Source organism: Varanus komodoensis, unplaced genomic scaffold (genome assembly GCF_004798865.1).
Source record: "Varanus komodoensis strain SLA01 unplaced genomic scaffold, ASM479886v1 scaffold18_1, whole genome shotgun sequence".
Classification (NCBI taxonomy): Eukaryota; Metazoa; Chordata; class Lepidosauria; order Squamata; family Varanidae; genus Varanus; species Varanus komodoensis.
Genome location: NW_025335548.1, coordinates 2,515,993 through 2,537,608, shown reverse-complemented (window position 1 = coordinate 2,537,608; position 21,616 = coordinate 2,515,993). Strand labels below are relative to the sequence as shown.

At 41.0% G+C, this 21,616-nt stretch overlaps 1 protein-coding gene across 50 annotated transcripts in view; it reads left to right on the top strand.

Annotated features, from left to right (window-relative positions):
* The window catches only part of TTN (titin), a 283,766-nt gene continuing 262,150 nt past the window's right edge, over positions 1-21,616 (top strand). For all 50 annotated transcript variants that reach the window (XM_044426908.1, XM_044426892.1, XM_044426914.1 and 47 more), the window contains exons 1-9: positions 1-229; positions 2,274-2,377; positions 8,823-9,026; positions 10,733-11,020; positions 13,453-13,544; positions 13,642-13,892; positions 19,820-20,180; positions 20,652-20,795; positions 21,290-21,406. In XM_044426908.1, the coding sequence (XP_044282843.1) occupies positions 2,287-2,377; positions 8,823-9,026; positions 10,733-11,020; positions 13,453-13,544; positions 13,642-13,892; positions 19,820-20,180; positions 20,652-20,795; positions 21,290-21,406 (1,548 nt within the window). In that variant the 5' untranslated portion in view covers positions 1-229; positions 2,274-2,286. The remainder of the gene's footprint in view (positions 230-2,273; positions 2,378-8,822; positions 9,027-10,732; positions 11,021-13,452; positions 13,545-13,641; positions 13,893-19,819; positions 20,181-20,651; positions 20,796-21,289; positions 21,407-21,616) is intronic.

Below are 21,616 nucleotides of genomic sequence, written 5' to 3'. Positions count from 1 at the left end.
CCATGTTAGCACTTCTGAGCAGTCGTGCATTCCCAGCCTCGCCTCGGGTGTAGGGATTGCAAGAAAAGCAAAACTACACCGTTTCGACTGTGTAGTTTTGTTTTTTCTAGGTAGAGGCACACCATTCTCATGTTGGGATTGTTTAAAATCATACTCTGCATAAGGACGTCGTTTAAGGAACTTTCGTTTGGGCTTAGCCCACTCCTGTTAGGCACTCTTGTGAAAACAGGTTAGTAGCATGCTTGTAATTATTGAACTGTTTTTCTTCGTCAAGAAAATCACTGGTACATTGTGCATGTAACTAAGGAGTGCCTAGTAGATATAATTGGGGGGAAAGGGTACGATGCTAGATGCTCTTTTAAACTGGAATGGAATTTTTCATTAAAACAATGATGTCTTGTTGACGGTTAATTTTTAGGTCTTTGAAATACTTGGCTAATAGTTCTTTAATTGTGCTGCTGGAGAAGCCTATTTCAAATGGTCATTCTTAAAAAAATGCTTATTAATATGTCTGGTTAACTTCTCATGCTTCCAAAGAGTGCTCAAGGTTATGTTACTTGCAGATAAACGGAGACGCTCCCAGAATAGCTCTGATAAAACGCACATGGTATTGGTAGGCACTGATGATGACTTTTTAAGGGAATCAGCTGCTGGGGTATCCATTACACTGCAGCTCTGGACCACTTGCCTGCTGTCATTCAAAACTGGGATGGTTATTTTTGGAATGTGACATTTCAGAAGCATACCTTTGAAATACTAATAATACAAAAGCCATATAAGATCAGAATTGGAATAACAAGACAACTTCTTGTACATTAGGGCAGTTGGGGTGTGGTGGGGAAACATTTGATGATGAAAACATCAATGAAATTGAAGTAAATCACCTAGACTTGGGTTCTGATTGGGTTTCCTTTAGTTTTCTTTAGCTGGACGTCACTGTTGCAGATAATATGAGGAACCCAAATTACATTTTGAAGTCAACTAAATATTATTGGTTTCAAGTTGAAAAGTTGAAATGTATTTAAGTAAAACAAGTCACTAGAAAAATGTGACTCTTTGAGGAAAGAACTAATATTAATGCATATTATTAAAAAGGCAACACAATGAGGTATTCTTACTGCTAAAATACAGCTGCTTCTGGCGTGGTCAGATTCCACTCTCTGAGCTTATAACAACAGGAATCACTACAGCTTTCTATAAATGATTTTGATATCAAAGAAGCTGAGACCCTAGCTCTTTTTGATACAGTCACTGATGCCACAGGTCTGTAACCTTCAGATAAACTGTCAAACAGCTTTTGACAGATAACTTTCTTCAGAGGATTCCATGCTTAATGGTGGCCTAAAAATAATTTGAAATAAATGGAGTGGTCAAGTGAAGGTGACAGATATCTTACATTCCTTCCCAAAGAGTTGAATTATTATTATTATTATTATTATTATTATTATTATTATTATTTCCCTTGAGATTTGGCAGAGAGTGAGGACATTGTGTTATGCCAACAAACATTACAATGGTGGGGATGAGGAGTTTTTCAGTTTTTCCACCTTCTTGCAGTTGTTCAAGCCAGTAAAGTCAATTTTTATCTTATACCCTAGCTCAGATTTCAAATTTGGACCCCTCCTCCCCAAAACTAGATTCAACTGAACTGCTTGAGCTTTTGCATTTACATTTTGTGTTTTATTTCTGCTCTTCCCTACCTCCCACCAAATAAATCTTACACATTAAGGGAAACCATGTAACTTTCAAAATAGGCTCTTTTTAAACACTTCTTAAATGCCCAATCAATTGAAGATTGCCATCCCTTTATGACCATTATTTAATGAAAGGAGACAATGAAACCACACGTTGCAGACAAATCCATGGTAATGGAGAGAATTTGTTCATCCAGTCCTATTTTCACAGGGTTGTTATCTGGTTTGGGAAGAAGTTATGCTGCAAGATAAGAAAAACAGTAGCAATCTGGCTCCTAAGTGGCATGCTTATTCAATTTGACATGTGACTCCCTTAAAACCAGTGCCAATTAGGTTACTGACTACATTACTTGAAAGTGTGGGAAGCATAGGAGTAACAATTTCATTACCTAATTCTGCATGAAATGCTGCTTTTAGAAAATTAGCCCCATCAAGAGCCATGGTTCTTGATTAATAAAATTAGAATGAGGCACTCCATAGGAAATATCATATGGAAAGTCACTTTATCTTGATATGTTAATGACTTCAAGCAGACTGGCAACACACATTCAATTTTTTTGTTTCCATCTTTGTTTTCAGAGTGCCTATCAAGATGACGACAAAAGCGCCGACGTTTACACAGCCGCTACAAAGCGTTGTGGCACTGGAGGGTAGTGCCGCAACCTTTGAGGCTCACATTAGTGGTAAGGTTTTCACTAGTTTTTGCAACTGTTATTTCCTTTTGATTTGCTGATACCTCCAAATACATGACCAAGGCAAAAGTAGCCTAAGATAGTTTGTGCCTGAGGCAAAGGACATGCTGGCACACCCCTCCACCCCATTCCATGCACAGAATCCAACTGGTAAATGAATCTTTCTTCAAGACTTCTGATAGGACAACATCCTGCACTGCACCCGAGATTAGAGAATGAGAGATAGCAACAAGGTGTTGGAAAGCCCCCCTCAACACCTTGCTTCTGTCTTTCAACTTCTGCTGCCTGAGGCCAGCATTTCAGTTGGCCTAATGCGTCAAGAAGCCACGGGTCAAGCCAGTGGGCAGTATCCAATGCCACCATTGCACGAGTAGGAAAAACTGCTGGCTGCATTGGAAGCTAGTGGTGGCTAACATAGCCAAAAATTAACTTCCAGAATCTCACAATTCAGCGGAGTTTATGGAAGAGAGCTGTGCTGCTTTGTCCCATTTCTGAAGTGGTAATTTCAGCTAGTTTTCTACTTTGGGTTAGCAAGTGCCAGTTCCCTATTGCAGTGGCAGTCACTCCCGCTAGTGCAATGTGCTTAGCACTGGCAATTGCCAGCACTGGATACTGCCCAGTGTTTCCAGTACTTTGGATAGTTTAGGGGCACATTAGCATGAGTCATTTAAAAGGTATCTTCCTCTGACTCAAAATCACATGGGTCCTCTCACTGCTTACATCAAGTGATAGCTGTGCATGCAGGTGGAGCTCAATGAAATAGGGTCCTTCTAAACATACCACCCAAACTCTCTTCTGAGTTGTCAACACACAGCAACTTAAGGGTATAGGACCACATTTTACTTACTCATGAAGTTTATATTTGTCCTATACAACCTGAAAAACTAAACCAACATCAAAAGTTTTTAGTTGATAATCAGATAATGTTAAATACCTAGAATTGCCATATAAGGCAAAGAGGAGCGAGGAATACAGCTTTGGACCACCAGTGTCACAGATCAATAAATGCTGGTACCAGAATTGCATCTAAACAACAGGGGACAAATTGTGCTTTCAAGTAGGCTAGAGCAACAAGGCATCATTAACAGCTTGTTAAGCTAATGCACACAAGTAATGTTTCCTTCAGAGGTCTCCATAAACTCCTGATGTGCAGGAAATTGTAGATTTTAAACATTATCAAGATATGATCCAATTTGCACAGTCTTCTTCCTTAAGTCCAGGAAGGTGCAAAGGTTTGGGTTTATTTTGAAGGTATTGCATCTCCTACCCTATTCCCACAAGTCCGCTTCACTGAAAGAAGCTGTCAAGGGATGAAACAAAAGCAGGTTTATCAAATGCCTGGAAAGATAACATGTTCATTTTGCTAGTGTACATACACATTGTGCTATGTAAGACTATAGGTTATGTAGCTTTGCTATACCTAGTCAAAACAAGCTAATGCAAAGGATTTTGCTTTCATGAGGCCCAAACTCCACATGACTTTGTAGAAGTAGCAGCTAGCTTCACGGGAGCAAGTACTGGGATTCTGATCCAGACTAAGATCCTAGAGTCATGGGTAGGAATGGTCTAACACTTCCCCTGCTGTGATCTCAGTTATGGAACTGTAGCTGCAAATAGGGATCCATTTGCTTTAATTGCCCCCTTGTGCACTTACGCTATAAGCAATAAAATAACTAGGGTGTTTATTCTGGCTACATCATTATAGGAAATCTCTTCCTTTTCTTTGAGTTAGGATTTTGCAAACGTTGACCCACATCACAAGAAATGAGCTTTTGAAAAGCCTGAGTAGCTGTGAACAAGCAGACATGCTGCCCAGCTGCTCCTGCTGCATGCAAATACAGCCGAACAGCCAGGGACACGCCAGAGTTAGCTGCGCTGAGCATGGCACCAGGGCTGGGGTGGAGGTGGAGGGAGTAGATCTTCCTGTAGCTGCCACATGTTGAAACAGTTGGTGTGAATCAACACTAAACTAGTTTAAATTGAAGTTCTTGGGTTAGTTTTTAACTCAAAATGATAAAAATAGGGATATACTAATTCTGTGCATATTGTGTGGTTTTGGGGCACTTCAACTCAATTGTCCGTCCATAGATGGACTCATAATTTGTGCAAATGCATCTGCATATATTTCTCCAATCCTGCATAAATCAGTTTATGAAAACTGGCCAGAAATGTGCACCTCCATGAAAACTGAGGAATTATTTCTGTGTATTTTGGTGGCTCAGTTTGTACAAAAATATGCAAATATTTTTAAAAAGTGAGTCCGCAAGCTCCATGGAGTTTGCAAGACCTGGGACACTGACATCCCTGCTATAAAGTACAATCCAAATGATATAAGGCAGTGGGAGTTACCTATCCAATCTTACAGTACCATTAAATCTTAGACTTGTTGTTAGTCGCGGAGTTTGTCCGACCCATCGCGACCCCATGGACAACATTCCTCCAGGCCATCCTGTCCTCCACCATCCCCCAGAGTCCACTCTATCCCCCAGAGATAGAATCTTAGACTATCATTAAGTAATACTCTGAAGTTTGCAAACTTACACATTTATTTCCTTTTTTATGTATCTGAATTATTTTTATGCCACTCCTCAATCCAAAAGTCTCTTAGAGTGGCTTGCACGTAACCAAGTAAAGAAGACAGGCCCTGCCAGCAGGCCTACAGGCTAAAAAAAAAGTACCTGCATGCATACAGAACACTTGATTTCAACATGGTGCTTCACGCTGATTTCAGAACGATAGCCCGGCCTATTTTAGATGTGCAAGCTTCACCAGGCCAAATGAGATCACACTGCAACTTATAGCCTACATGTTTTTCAGTTAAGGGCTACATTACTGGAGATGAATACAACATGAAAATACCCCATGACTCAGAGCGCATGTAACAAGTTGATCATAGGTACACAGGGTATAACAGGGTGTCGAACTTCAGGCCTGAGAGCCAAATCCCTGTCAGGCCCTCTGCGTTTTTGCAGACAAGCATGTCCCATTTTCCATGGCCACCAAGGGTGTTTTGCCAGCATTTATATGGCTTCAGTCCCCCACACATTGGAATTCAAGTGCATTTCTAATAGAGATTTCAGCTGAAATATGCTGGTACTTTTGGTATTTTAAGCTTGCTACTTTTGCCTTTGGCTTCATCAACTCTGACTTCAGCCGTACCCAAAAGCAGAATGTGCTCCCCCAAGAATTTCTCCAGAATGCAGTTTGGCCCTTGGGCTCATGGGTTATAGGCAATATAAGATGTACTTACTCTAAGATGTAGCCATGTTACACATGCATACATGAACAAATTGCAGAACCAGCAGGTGCAAACAAGGGATTTAGGCTTCATCACTACCCAGGTTAATTCCAAAATTCCAACTTTGCCTGGGGGGGGGTTAACTTTTTAATCCCCCCCCCTTTTTATGCCCTCCCCATCCCAGATGGATTTTCAGGGGGAAATGAGTGGGAGGAAAATCCTTCTTAATCTTAATTTTTAAGGAAAATCTTAATCCTTCCTCCCCCAAAGTGGATTCAAACAGGGCCATGAATATTTGCAGGGCAGTGAAGAAACAATGCACATAGCTCCACTCTACATGATTTGGAGAACATTTGGTCTGGTCTAGTCCTGACAAATGTAGCTGATTGAAGTGATTGCACCTAATCATCTTCAGTTGTACATGTTCAAGCTGCAGGGGTATGTGTGTGGGATTTTTTTATTTGTTCCTTTGAATGTTGTGAACCACTTTTTAATTGGATAATTGAAAAGCACTATAAAAAGATGACACATTAAAATGCTAGAGAGAGAGAGAGAGAGAGAGAGAGAGAGAGAGAGAGAGAGAGAGAGAGAAGAAATCACTTAAAACGGTTATGACACTGAGGTGCCTATGTATATAGTGCAATGACATCTAGTTTGATTACTCCTTTTCTGAAAATGTCAAGAGAATATATCCTCATGGTTCTCAACCGCCATATCAATAATAGTTCCCACAAACCTGCTCCTGGCCCACCACCCCACTGCCCCCCAGTTCCTACTTATCTCTTTCTTTAAAATCCTTTTTTAGGCTGGCTTCAAGTTAAACTCCCCTCTAAAAGACAAAAGGCGAGGCAGGAATCCTTTGGATGCTTCTTCATTGAGAAGCAAGGCTAAGGAAAGTCTGACATGGTGAAATCAGGTTACCCCGCAATGACTTTTCCAAGAAGCACTTCAGGCCCCAGTAGGCTCACCAATCCTGGCCCAGACAGCTGTGTTTGGTGATTTGAGGCCTTGCACTCAGCCACAGCCCTTCTCTTCGTGCCCTCATGACTTACGATTCCTTGTATTTCTCATACTGCTTCCCTCTCATATATTCTCTGGGCTGCTTGGTCAGTCAGTAAGACTTGAAACAGCCTGGGAATGTTCATCTGGTCTCTGCAGCATAGTGAGATGCACCACTTACGAAACAGAGTCTTTTGCCCTCTCAGTCCAAGCCTTACTGTAACACTAACGCATATTGCAAGAAATTGCAAATTTCCCACAGCTGCTCATCAATTCAGACAGAGCTGACAATGGTTCAGTATTTGGAGAGGGGTTTTTCTAATGCAGTAAAATCTACATTGTTCTCAAGAAAAATCTTTAATTTCTTTTTAACCACAAGACATTGCAAATGTATAATTTCTCTGACTATCATAATACAAAGGAGTGTGTGTGTGTGTCTCTGTGTGTGTGTGCATGAAATACTGAACTGGGGTTGGAAATGCATATTAAAGACAATACATTGGGATTTTTTTTTTCAAAAGAGGATGATAGAAAGTTCGGTCTAGATTATAAAGTAATGAATTAATTAAAATGTATATAACACAAAGCTGCATGATCAAAACATTTTATGCACTTTCACCTGTTAACCCTTTCAAGAGAGCAGAATTATTTCCCCTTTACTGCAGATAGGAAACTGACACTGAGGTCTGCTTCTTTATGCACTAGAAGAGCCTGTTTCAGATCTCAGACTAACCTAGTATGTTGGTGGTTAGGCTGAGGTCTGAAGCAGGGCCTTCTAGTGCCTAAGCCATAATCTCAACCACTATACTAGATAATATGGAACTTCCTAATAATACAACTACTACATATGGTACAACCTAAACTTGACTTGTTTCCTTCCAAATGTTTTTGACTACAACTACCATCAACCCTAGTATTCTCAGTGGGCTTGTGGTCCATATCATCTAGGGTGCACCAGGTTAGAGAAGGCTGACATGCCAGCTGAATGTATTCCCCATGCATTCTTGAACTCTCCCTTCCTAAAGAGTAGGCCTGGGGCTGCCAAAGGATTTTGGCTTGTAGGCGATTTGGCATTTCCCAGGAGTGCCCAGGCACCGCCAGACAGTGGGCCCTGAAATGTGGTGCTGGATAATCACAAACATGTTGTGAGTGCCACCACCATCAGTGTTTGTGTATATGCATGAATGGGTATACTGTGTATGCCCTATTCAGTCTGGCCTCTCTCTCTCCCTCTCCCATCCCTCTTTCTCTGGCTTCCTTACTCCTTTCTCTCTTCCTCCTCATCCTCCCTGGCTCCTTTTTCTGCCTTGTTTCCACAGGGCCCTTAGTGGATGTGAACTTTGTCTTTCCTGTCTCCTTCTCCTTCTCTTTCTTCTTTGGCAGGGAGGATCTCTTTCTATTAAAGCAAGGCATTGCTGCATGCACTTCCATAGGGAGATTAGTTTTATTTATTATTGTTGGGGTATTTATGATATGTTGATATTTATATTTTTACTGTTGTATTTATTGTTTTTGTTGTGAGCCACCCAGAGACACAATATGATTGGACAGCCTAGAAATATCCCAAATAAATAAATTAGGGAGATAAACTTTCCCCCTGCCAAAACTCATTGCCAAAGTTATTCCTGTGGAGTGGTATTTGTCTCCCATACACCTAGTTTTGGCAAGGAGGACTCACCCTGACCCCCATCCAAATGAACAGGGGAAATGCATTCCCCATTCTGGATAAAACAAGTTTGGTGGGCCCCTTTGGCTGACTTTATAGTGACTCCATTGGAGACTACTGGATTAGGCAATAAAACTTAAATTCAACTTGCTATATAAGCAAAGCTCTCTTTGCATATTTCATTTCTCAACTTGCCCTTTTTCAAATTTAGATGGGGTTTCAAATCATTAGAAATGGCAGATAGATGCCCATATACTGGCTCTGACTGTATAGGCAGCTAAGAAGAGACTTGCCATATTTTTGAAATCAGGGGTGTGGTAAGGTTTGATTTTTCCCAAATCCCTCCACATCCTTTTATTCTGGCCCAAATGGGACCTGAGGCCCTTGGTCCTGGTAAAAGCCCTGAATGATGTCATTTCAAAATGGCATTGCCAGGAATGTTGTCAACAAGCAGAGATGTCTGTGAGGACTGTCAGAAACAGTACGACAATGTTATTAATACAAGCACTTTAATTCTTTCTATTCTGCTAAAGGTTTCCCAGTTCCTGAAGTGAGCTGGTATCGGGATGGCCAGGTTATTTCTGCTGCAACTCTGCCCGGTGTGCAGATCTCGTTTAGTGATGGCCGCGCTAAACTTGTGATCCCCACCGTGACAGCAGCGAACAGTGGAAGATACACCCTACAAGCCACCAATGGATCTGGACAAGCAACTAGTACCGCTGAACTCCTCATTACAGGTATGCTGTGGCTGAAGAGCTAACAACAGTTCATACTCCCCTTCTTTTTTCTTACTGGCCAACAAATACTGTTTGTGAAGCATGAAATCAATGAGTTGTAAGCAAGCATGTTCTGTAGTTTCAACATTGGGACCACAGCTCCTTGCACACCCTCAAATCCTATTCTGGAGAGCTGGAATATGTTCCAGAGCAGATATTTGGATGGTATGGTGGGTAGCAGGGGGCAGGAGGGAGAAAGTCCCATTGTGCTAGCAGATAATGGATTTAACCACACAATTTCAAGCACAGTGTTCATTTCTCCCTTTAAAATCTGATTATACTTTCAAAATCAGTATTGTGATAGGATTCTATGTATTTATTTTATAACTCAGTCCTAAACACATTTACAAAATTATTGGAGATAAGGTTAAAACACACCTGAACATGCTGTCCCACCATTTATCTGTAACACATGTGACATTGCACATGCAAAATCCTTGTGAACTTTCTCCTTGAAAAGTCATATAAGAATCTCAGCAATCAAGCATATGTACCCATGCCAGGCCTTCTGTTGTATTTACTGCCTATTCTCTGCATATGGGGAAGCACACAAATACAAAATGTCCAGCTGGTTTTGTCCTGTTATTTCTGGGAAACCTATTCTCAGGGTTTTTTTGTCATCGAATGCACCGGAATGGCGTTCCGGCACCTTTTTTTCCAATGGATTTTACGAAGTGATTTTGAATCGCCTGTCGGCGTAGCAGGTCAGCAGCAAACATCATTAACATAGTGCCTGCGGGCTGTTTTTGTGTCTGCGCCGCCCGGCTTGGGACGCTGCTCGGCTTGGGATTTGTGTGTATGGTCATGCGCTGGCGGCAACATGAGTTCCAGCACATTTTTTTTTTTTTTTACAAAAAAAGCACTGCCTATTCTAATAATCTGAGCAATCAAACCTTTAATTTTGGGCACATTCTTTGAATCCTGCCCCAAAAATTTTGAATTATTTAGAGATTTACTGACCTGAATGGACCACTCAGCCAAATGACATGCACAGAATCCCCTTTGTTTCTAGTCCTACTAATAGATCCTTAACTGAAACTGCTCAGTTCCAGTATTCACAAGAGAGTCCTCCAATTAGGAATATCTTTTTATGAACAGATTTCATCATATAAACACTTTGAGGCCAGCAGGGAGATTCTTCAGTTTTGTTGTGCAGGAATTTGATCTTCAAGCAAAAGTTAAAATCTGGGATTCCTGTATAGAGGCTTAATGAAGGAGTGGGGCACCTCTTTCAGTCCAAGGAGCTGAGAAGTTCTTGGGGGCTGTATTCCAGTGGAGGGTGGAGCTGAAGGCAAAAGGGGCAGAATCAAAGACAAATGGATTGAGCCCAAAAACCAAAATTTACCAACTTAGAGCTCTTATTGCCCGCATTAACCTCAGGAGAGGCATTTCAGCCTTTTAGAATGGGGGAAAAGGCTTGGAAGTTTCCAAAAAATTGGTAGTTGTGGGAAACAGCATGGGGTCTGCCCAGCTGGGGAATGCCATAGAGCTGGCTTCAGTTCCTGGGCCTGAGGCTTCATCTCCCTTGATTAATTGACTATGGACTATTTCCATGTAAGAATTATAATACCGTCAATGACATTAGCAGACATAGGTGTGTGTTTTGGTTTCTTGGCCTCCAGTGGCTTTCTCATTTGAGCTTGTGTCTTATTCTGTTTATACTATAGCTGGAACAGCGCCACCAAACTTTTCGCAACGACTACAGAGCATGACCGCAAGACAAGGAAGTCAGGTTCGACTTGACGTGAGAGTGACTGGAATCCCTACACCTGTGGTGAAGTTCTATCGGGATGGAGCAGAAATTCAAAGCTCCCCCGATTTTCAAATTTTACATGAAGGAGACCTCTACAGTTTAATCATTGCAGAAGCTTACCCCGAAGACTCCGGAACCTATTCTGTAAATGCCACAAATAGCGTGGGACGAGCTACTTCAACAGCTGAACTGCTCATTCAAGGTAATAATAGATCAGATGTTCGTGAGCCGTAGAAATAAAAAACAACAATAACAACATACAAATAGTATTATCATGGCACTGAACCACTGCAGTTACTCTTCTGTCAACAAATCCATCAACATCATGTCTCTCAGGCATATATAACTGGGTTGTACAATTTCACTTCAGACTAAAACCTATCATAAATAGCTCAGCATGAAAGGAAGAGAAAATACTTTCAAACAGCAGCAGCTCTGTTTGCATTTCTTTCCCTGTTAGTATAAGAAAAAAATAGACATTGTTTATGTGTTTGTGAGACAATATGTATGCGTTTTATTACCTCCAGTTTACGAAAATATTTTTAAAAGTTTTTTCTTAATATAAAATACATCAAGGCACTGGCTAATGCTTATCCCCTTGGCTTACCCTGTTACCTTGTTGTGTCTTATAGCCTCCTATTGATACACTTAGTACTGTATTTTTTAATCTGAGCTCTACAGACTTTTTATACACTTCCTACCCAGCAGCCAAAAACAGGTCAAGTTAGGGTGGGGGTGGTAGGGAGTTCTGGCCTCTGCAAAATTGCTCAAAGTATTAGCACAAATTTAGAGCTGAGAACTGCTTATCCCTAGCATAATTTGCACAAATTGGGGTTAACTCATTAGATTTGAGTCATTGCTCTTGTTTGTGTAATAGTATTTAACATGCCAAGCATGGAAGCAACCTCCCCTCACCGCATTAACACATATTCCACCTTGGCTACCCTGAAATTTCTGACAGTTAAATTTCAGATCTGCAAAATGTGGGCCTCCATATTCACACCCGCCTTCACACTCCACATTCACACCTTGAATAATGTAAGTCTGATTCTTGAACATTTTTAAAAATGCAAACTGTGGCCCATTTTAAAAATGGAAGCTCACATGCTGTCTCACGTCAGGTTGAGTCCTTGCAAGGGCATGGTTGCTTCTATGTGGCCAAGTTGAAACATTCCGTCAGATTCTTCACACATCCATAATGTTTAGGAAGTGTTTCAGGGACTATATCATACAAACAGAGGCCCAGCATGCAGCAATCAGTATAGTTTAGTAGTAATAATACAGGCTGTCTCATTCTATTCAGCAGTTGCAATCCAGAAAGCACATGGGTAGCAGCCAATGTCAGTTCCAGGTTCTGAAGAGCCTTTAGTCAAAGCACCCTCTGTGGACCTCCTCCTTCTAAGAATCTGTCTTCTGACTACCATGGTCTCCAGCTGCTTTTGTTCCTCATCCTTTTCCTCATCACTGCCATCACTTGCTCACTCACTTGCTCACTCATCCCTTGCTCCTCGTTTTCACCACAATGGTGGTCTGAGCCATGACAAAACACAGGTTGCAATGGTGAAAGAGAGAAGGCAGCCCTAGGAGGCTTTTGCTCTGTTTGGGAGTGGGCTCTTGGCAGGTGCCCAGTGAGGGTCTCCCCTCGACTCTAGCCCCGAGGACAGCCGTTGGGCATAGGAAGGGACCTGCAAGCAGGAATCCTGTCAGTCAGCTGCTTGAGGCAGAAGGCCCTTATCTCAGAAGAGCTGAACATGGGAGGCTGCGGTCCCCCGAGAGACCATTGATCCATCTTGTTCAGTATTGTCTAGTGCTGCATGGCAATGGCTCTTTAGGATTTTGCCCAGGGATTTCCACCAGCTCTCCATGGGGATGTCAAGGACTGGTCCTGGCACTTCCTGCATGCAGTGCACATGTGCCACCACTGAATGCGATTCTTCCCCGATAGTCAGGATCACAATATAATAGTAGCAGCAGCAGCAGTAATGATAATGTTAAAAAGTGCACCTATCAAAGTTGTGTGATCAGGTTGGGGAACTGTGCGTATTGCAGACTTTTTCATGTAGTATTCCGCTTCTAAGTAGAAAGATTTCTGTGGAAACATGCATAGAATGCCAAACTGGATTAATGCAATTAAATATATGCTTCATTACAAAGATTAGATTCAGGGAAGCAAACTAGAATTAAGCAGAGTAGCTGTGGAGCCTTTCATATAATACCTAATAAATGGTACTTATTTGTGTGTTTTTCTAGCTTTGTTTTTCTTTGCTTTATAGAATATTCTGATTCTTTATAGAATATTTTAACCCTGATTCTGAAACATTCATTTAGAGTCTAAACCTAGACTCATTTAGAGTGAGTCCCACTGAAGTAGGTATGCTTAGGCTAGCACTGTCAAAGTCTTAATTATTATGCACGGCATGTTTGGCCTAATTAGATAGTTGCACAAGACGCCTAAACTTATATCAACAGTCCCCCATTATTTGTCTATATCCTAGAAAAACAGATGGCCATTTAATTTTCTTTCCTGTGGTGCTTATAAATAATTGGAACAACAGATTTTATTCTCTCATTCTTCCTCCCCTCAAACCATTATTATTTATTGCCATTTTAGAGTCCTGTTTTCCTTTCTCTTAGGTGAAGAAGAAGCTGTCCCTGCTAAAAAGACAAAGACAATTATTTCGACTGCTCAGATTACAGAAACTACACGACAAGCCCGAATTGAAAAGGTATGCATTTGGACAGATTGCTTTGCCAGAAATGTGAGATGGGGGTGTTTCAACATACTGGATTCTCACAACCATTCTTGGCATTCTTGTGTTGCAGAAAATAGAAGCCCACTTTGATGCCAGGGCACTGGCAACTACTGAGATGATTATTGAGAGTACGACTGGGCAGCAGCTCCCCCATAAGGCAGCTCTTGCCCCAAGAATGCCTCCAAGGCCTACCTCTAAGTCACCAACCCCACCGATAATTGCTGCCAAAGTGCAAATGGCACGACAGCAGTCACCGTCCCCGGTGAGACAGTCTCCATCTCCTGTACGACATGTCAGAGCTCCAACACCATCGCCAGTCAGGTAATTTATTATCTATAAGAAGAGTTTTCTCTCCCCTTCCCCATGGGTCATCTTAAAAAAAATTAGACAAGAAGTACAGAAAATACAGTGACCTGGAAACAGATTGTCCTACCTCTGAATTGGGATTTACGCAGTTGTTGAACCTTTACTATGGTACTTCCAGATGGAGAGCTCCTAGTGCTGCCACCCAGAAGGCATGTGCAACTCTTCTATATTTTCTTCCTTAATGGTGTTTCCATAGTAAGGTAAAGGAGGCATTAAGTAGTGAGAAAACATGGGAGGGTTGGAAGCAGAAGGTGACTGTGTCTAAGCCACCTGTAAAATTCTATGAATGAGGAGGGACAATGGTACAGTAAAAGCCTTGCCCAGAAACACCCCGTGCATCATTCAACTGGAAAAGTCAATAGTTGCCACGGCTGTTCCTGCTTTGTAGCAGGTGGACTGAAGTTAAGAAGTTTTGCATAAGCAACCTGTGGAAAGCTGATACCTCATTTTCAGCACAAAATGATACTTATTGACTTAGGCCTCTCCTGTTCAAACAATTGCACATCAGAATGGATGCTTAGATGGATCTTATTAAATTTGTCCTCTGTATTTTGCAAATTGTCAGGTGTCTCATGTTCCATTGGCCATTCCTTGGATGTGGGATGTGCAGAAAAAATCATTTCTACGTGTGCAATTTCTACTTGTACATTAGCACAAGTGTGACTTTGTGCAAATTCTGCCCCTATGTTGTTGTTTTTCAAAATGCAGTCTGCAGGTCCACAGAATCTGAGTGAATCAGAAAAACCCCGGCTGTGTCAAAATCTGCAGGGTGGATTTATAGAAATGCAAAAATATCTGAATCCATTGAAGATTTCTTTGACTTCCTTAGTTGCACTCAAGCAAGTTGCAGAGGCTACACCAGCATCTTCCATGAGAGATAGAAATATATTGGTCCACGCAATTCCCAATGTACCTTTAGCTCACTGGCAGTCACATTACTGGGACTTGTCCTTCCATGCAAAAGGATAAAACTTCTTGAGGAAGGAAGGAAAATAGATGAAAGTCCACTTAGCATTTTTTTTAAAACATTGATGTGTGCATTCCTTTAGGTGATAAACGTTGGGGCTTTTAACTGTATAAACTAAAGCTGAGCTAAACATACGAGTACTCTTCCTTTTATGGGATCATTCATTTTTCATGAAGAGGAAAGAGGGGAATATTAGTAGCATTTAGGAGGAAGCATGACCTCAAGGAATATTTAGATATTGAGGGGGTATACTTAAAGATGAAGAGGCCAAGCAACAGAGCATCCTTCCCATGGTGCATTTTGCCTCATTACAAGGCAGGATGCTGCCATGCTGCTGATGGCAGCCCAGTGGCTCTTGACATGACAGCAAAGTTGCTGGTGTTTTGTAAAAAAGAGAAAATACAAAGAACTCCCAGTTACTCCATCTTTATGGTAGGCCCACCTTTCACCCTTCTACCCAAAATGTCTGAGATCCTTCTTGTCCGCAAACATTGATCCAAAGTTTCATGGAATATTCCCCCCACCCCCCGCCATAACCAAAAAGTCTGGGCTGAATATTTTAGCACAGTGCTAGTATGAACCGATTTATAAGCATACATGTTTCCTTAATGTGCAAGAAGCAGCTTAACTTCCAGTAAACAAGTAGTTTCCATCATTATAACACTAAAGATAGGTGAACAAAGGAAGTTCAAGCTTGCCAAATTCTCCATACTTCACTTTGAAACTAAGTGTGATTCATTCCCAATTTTATCCCAATTTCTGTTTTTTTGAATGGGAAAAGTCCATGGTTTGAAAGAAAGAATATGCATTTCTATGCACATGCTTCTAAAAAGTGCATTTTACCCATGGGCAGAAGTGCAGATATATGTATTTTTTGAAAAATGTGCATTGTGAAATGCTTAGAAATGTCCTTTTTTTTTTTTTCAAATGCATTCCATGTTTAAGTTTGTGAACTGGAAAAGTTCAGATGATTTCGAGACAAAACAAGCACTGATGATTATCCCAAGGCATTGTTTAAAGGTGCCACCTAGTGGCAATTAAAATAATTCCTAGGAAAGTGTTCTGATCACGCATACCTTTGGGATGCGAGACCCACTGAAGTCAAGAAGCCTTATTCCACATGATGGGTTGCATCTAGCTGTGTTCTGCACCAGAAGCAGGAAGGGGTGACTCTTTCACCCCTCCACTTCAAAATCTGCTCAAGAACATCTGGGGAATCCTCTGGAGCAAATTTTGAGAGCACAGAGGCCACAGCAGGGGAGAAGAGAGGGACAAAGTCCTGCCACACTTGCCAACATCCACAAGTGAAATGCTGGATTTAATTCAATACCTTTGTGGTGATGAGACAGGTAGCATGTTTTCTATGGCAGAAAATTATGGCAGATCTGAAAGAAATGCTGCACTCTATTCTTTATATAGACCCAGTGTGGTGCAGTGGTTAAGAGCTTGGGACTGGGACTCAGGCGATCTGGGTTCGAGTCCCCGCTCAGCCATGGAGCCAACTGGGTGACTTTGGGCCAGTCACAGACTCTCAGCCCATCCTACCTCACAGGGTTATTGTTGTGGGGATAAGATGGAGAGCAGCAGGAGGAGGAGGATGTAAGCCACTTTGAGTTCTTTGCAAGAAAAAAGGTGGGATATAAATCAATCAATAAATAAATATACACAACCAGTAATCATAAAAGACTAATCCATTTAGGATTGCCTTTTCAAGGTAATGACAGCACTTGATCAGTTCTTTGGTCAGCTTTTATGCATTGCGAAGTCTGGAGTCAGCAGCCATTTATGCACAAAATTATGGACAAGCTTTCAAAATCTCCGCATCAATTCATTGGGCAAATATTGCCAAAAGAAGATGAGATGGGGAAGTGGAGAATGGGGCAGGGGGCTGACATGATATTGAAGTCATGAATAGCGTGTAGCCAGAGCATTAAGGTGGAACAGAGGAAGAGGAGCAGACTTAAATGGTGTCAAGCAGGATTCAAGTTATTCCTTGAACTGTTGGAACAGAAAAACACAACATAATTGAGACCCTCATTTTTTACAGTATATAATCTAGCAGTTGCTTGGGTTGATCAGAATGGAGTTATATTTTCTAACATTTCAGAACAACTTATGGTAACATTTTTAACATTCCATGTTCATCAAAGTTAATATGACACATTGTTTATAATGTGTCATCAGAATCACAATCAGATATTCTAAAAACAATTTTACTTTTGTAATACAGAAAACCCTTCCTCATGGAAAATAGATTTCAAGTTTTATATGCAGAGAGTTGTAATTTTTATTTTAATATTTTTATTTTAGGTTTTGGTGAGAAACTCAGTGATATGGTTAGGTGCACTATCTGAAGCAGTCTTCTGAATCCTAGTGCTCTCCAGTTGTGTTGGATTTCAACTCCCTTCGTTGCTCAGCATCAGTGACTATGATAGCTGGAATAGCTGAAAGATTATGGGAGTTGTAGTCCAGCATATTTGGAGGGCAACCAGTTGGGGAAGCCTGGTCTGATTTGGTAGCACCAAAAGTAAAATATAGATTTACCACCTTAAGATAGAGAACTTGGCTGCGTTAATAGTGTGGAAAGATGTTTCTAGGAGATGACCAGACTCGTATGTCTCAGCCGTTTTGCATTGCCTTATCCTGTCCTAAAATGTAGGTGGCAACTTTTACTCTGTAACAAATACCCACCTGATTTAGTGTGGGACAAAATTACTCCAAACAAACTACGTCACCCACATCATGACACAAATCTTCACATAGAGATTTCTTGCATTTACAGTTGTTTAACTGTTCTTTAGACCATGTCATGGTCCTCCAGCTTTACTTCTGTATTTTAAGAGCAGTTCCCCAAGTTCTTTTTAGAGTTGGGAAAATCAGATATTATTTCTGAAAGTGAAACAAAACACATTTTCTTTCTGTTTCTTCCTCAAGAGCTAGGATGGTGTGAAGGTTTGAGAGTTGGACTGGGAATCTGGGAGATCCTGGTTGTAGTCTCCACTTGGCCATCAACCTGAGTGATTCTGGGCCAGTCGCTCACTCTGAGCCTAGCCTACCTCACAGGGTTGCTGTGGAGCTATGTAAGCTGGCTCGGGTTCCTCACAGAAAGGAAAGAGCAGGTTATACATGTAATATAATAATGACTTCCTACTTGTATAACTGCTATATCCCGCTATAACATGTGCCACCTTTAGGTTAAGTGGTAACGACAGGAAATTGTGCAGTGTGGAGCTGAATTCTGTGACAAAACAAAAAGTAAATATAACAATTAAGAGCCTCGTGTGGAAAAGTGTTTTGTCAGACCTTTGTGCCTACATATGTAAGAGCCTGTATGCAGATAAATTTTCAGCCTAATGTGAGTAACTATATGGTATAAGTGCGCTAGTGCCAATTGGAAGGAAATACTTGCTAACTTCATAACTACCAACCTCCAGGCAGTCAGAATAGGAGGAGCAGAGAGGCTTGGGTTCCCTGTAATTCTCCACACTCCACTTTGAAGTTCAGTTTGCCTCACTCTCATTTTCATTCGCAACTTATTTATCTTTTTGTTAAATGAAAAAGTGTGCATTTAAAGTGGGAAAAGTAGGTGCCAATTGACTAAAATGTGAAAAACTATATTTCATGTAAAAATGAACATCTTGAAGTCCCCATTTTTTGGAATCAGATCCCAAGTTCAAGAAGATGAAGACTTTTTCCAATGAAACTATTTGCTTTTAAGGCAATGAATGGACAAGCTCTGAGGACTTGCAGACAGAACAGAATGCTTGTTTTTTTTTGCAGCCTTGGAAATAGAAATGTTTTACAACAGTGACACCTACAGGACACAAACTGGTGCTGTTTTCTACCTGCTTCCCAGTAGAACCAGAATGAAATGTTTACAACTTAACTAGATTTATTAAAAATAATTGGGCTACTGCTGCTATGATGTTGAGCAGACAGTGTGCATGTAAGTGAAGTCACTGATTTAGGTTGGATTAAACATTGAGGGATCTACCCTGTAATCCGTGCCACTCTTGCTGTTCTGCCAATATTCCAAAATTTGTGTTTGTACGTTCACAGAAGCAACCCCTTCATCAGCTGAGGACATTCATATGGGGAGCAGCCACCACAGCTGCTTAGCAAGTTTATAGTACATAAGGCCTCATGTAAGAATTACCACATACTTCTAGAGGTGTAAACGTATCAAACATTCTGCTCAAGATGTATTTTGGAAAATGAAACATTTACATATTAAATAACATGTGGGATAGGAGACTTTAACACCCCCCGCCCCCACTCCCCACCGCCAGTACAGTTCTGATTCACATAAGGCTTCATGTACTTGCAATTTATACTTCCAAAGAGCAATCCATTTGTCTTAATCTATCACTATTTGACAAAATAAATTGCAGGTGAATAGAGCCCCGATCCAGATTGGAATTGCTGTCCTTACTCAAAAGTAAAGAAGAATGAAAGATAAACTAGCAGCTATGTAATAAGCATTTTCATTCTCACAACTCAATCTTACAAACTTTACACAGAGTACTATTCTCCTAGGATTGTATCCAGACCTGCTCTGTCATGAATGTCAGGACTTCCTCCAATAAAGTACTACCTATAGGATTTGAATCTAATCCATTTTTATTGTTTTGGATAATTCAAACATCTAAATAAATTATTGATATCTATATAAGACTGTAGCCTCAGTGAAAGATTTTTTCCTAACATGTGCTTCATTTTATGGGATTCAGTGAACAAACCAAATATAGCCATTTATAGTATCTTAATTTCCCAAAAGCAAAATGCTAGTTTGCATACTGAGATCTGTGTCATTGTAATGTTCTTACTGTAGAGTCAGGCATCCTTGCTACATGAAAATGGCTTTTGTGTGTTGCTCTTTTGGTGGAATCAACTATATGGCATGTTTATTCAACAGATCTGTGTCTCCTGCTGGAGTTACGAGGCTCTCAGTCTCCACTTCGCCCATCAGGCCTGTGAGATCCCCAATCTTGGTCCGAAAAACACAGGCAGCAGCAGTGGTAGGCTCTGAGGTTCTTCCTCCTTGGAAACAGGAAGGCTACGTAGCTACTTCTGAAACTAGACTCAGAGATACCAGAGTAACTACAAGTGCTACCCAGATGAGGACTGAAGAAAGATGGGAGGGGCGATATGGTGTCCAGGAACAGATTACTGTTAGTGGTGCTGCTGCAGCGGAGGCTGCTGTTGGAGTCAGTGCTGCTGCTGTTGGAGTCGGTGCTGCTGCTGCTGCTATTGGAGTTGGTGCTGCTGCACAAGAGGTAAGACCTTAAAAAAAGATTTCTTTTTGAAGATAGCTATTCTTATGCTCTATATTGTGAACCCTTCCTACCAAATCTTCTGTTTAAGGGAATGTCAAAGCCTGTGTGTCCATATATGCTCATGCAGCTATTCAAACTACAGTGTTACAAAGTTTTTTGTGGTGCTTCATGCTGGCAAAACTATTATGAGGGTGGAACTCGGCACCAAGGAGAGCTCCTAAAACGCAAATGAAAAGCAGCAATGGATGTAAGCCCCACTGACCTAGGAATATGCAGTCTCCCCTGTCTAAAAAGGACTACATTGTAATACTGGCTTGGTCAACTTGTAGTCTTTGGGAGCTGGAGTTGCAGTCCATTGACATCTTGAGGGCGGCAGGTTGCCATTCTGTCTTTAGTGCACACACTTGTCTTGTGGTAATCATTATCTGTGTTGCCAGATTTTTTTTCATGTAGTTCATTTGGGTCTTATAGGAGATTGACAAATCGGCAGCTGTTGCTACAGTAGTTGCTGCGGTTGACATGGCCAGAGTGAGAGAACCTCTTCCAAGTGCTGCAGAACAGGCTGCGAAAAGGACAGCCATGACTGCAGTACACATCCAACCTGTCCCGGAGCAGGTAAAAGCAAAGCCTTGCCATGGCTCATAAGCAGCCAATGCATGCTCCAGTGAAGGATTGCCAAACACTAGCAAGAGTTTCACACAAGCCTGCATTAAGGATACCAAAGACCATTGAAGTATAAACCATTGCTAGAGGAGTCAACTAATCTACCAGTTTTATTGTAATGTCAGCAATCAGCTAACTGTTTAGTATGTTTAAAATTCTTAACATACTGATGGCTCAGAAGCAGTTTTCATGGCCTCAGTGCAAATAATAAGATACCTAGACAGGTTGTTTGGTGAACTAACAGTTTCATTATATTGATAAAAGCATCCTTTAATATTTAGCTTATTTTCCAACCTGCTGAGCTCAGAATAATATTCCCAAGAATATTTTCTTCTGTTTGGTATTATATTAGGAATTTTATTTTTTCCAAAAACAGAAAAAGTGACTGTTGTTTGAAATAAAATGTAAGTCTTGGTTTTGTTTTTTTTTCCCCTCACAAACATCAGATTAAAAAGGAAGCTACCATAGTCATTACTGGTAAAGCCAGAGAACAAGAAATGATATCAAGGACTAGAGAAGAAATTGCTATGAAACAAGAACAGATACAGATCACTCAGGAAAAGGTGAATAGTGCATATTACCCATGGGAAAATTAAGGGTTTTTCTACAAGAGGCATTTATTGTGTACGTGTGAATCGCTATTCATGGTTGTCTGTGGGTACTTTAGGCAATCCTGTAACCTTCCAGTTTCATTTCTGTGTCTATCCAGCGCTTTCAGCATATTTTAAAGAGTAGGATTATTGGAACATTTATTTATGAAAGCAAAAGAACAT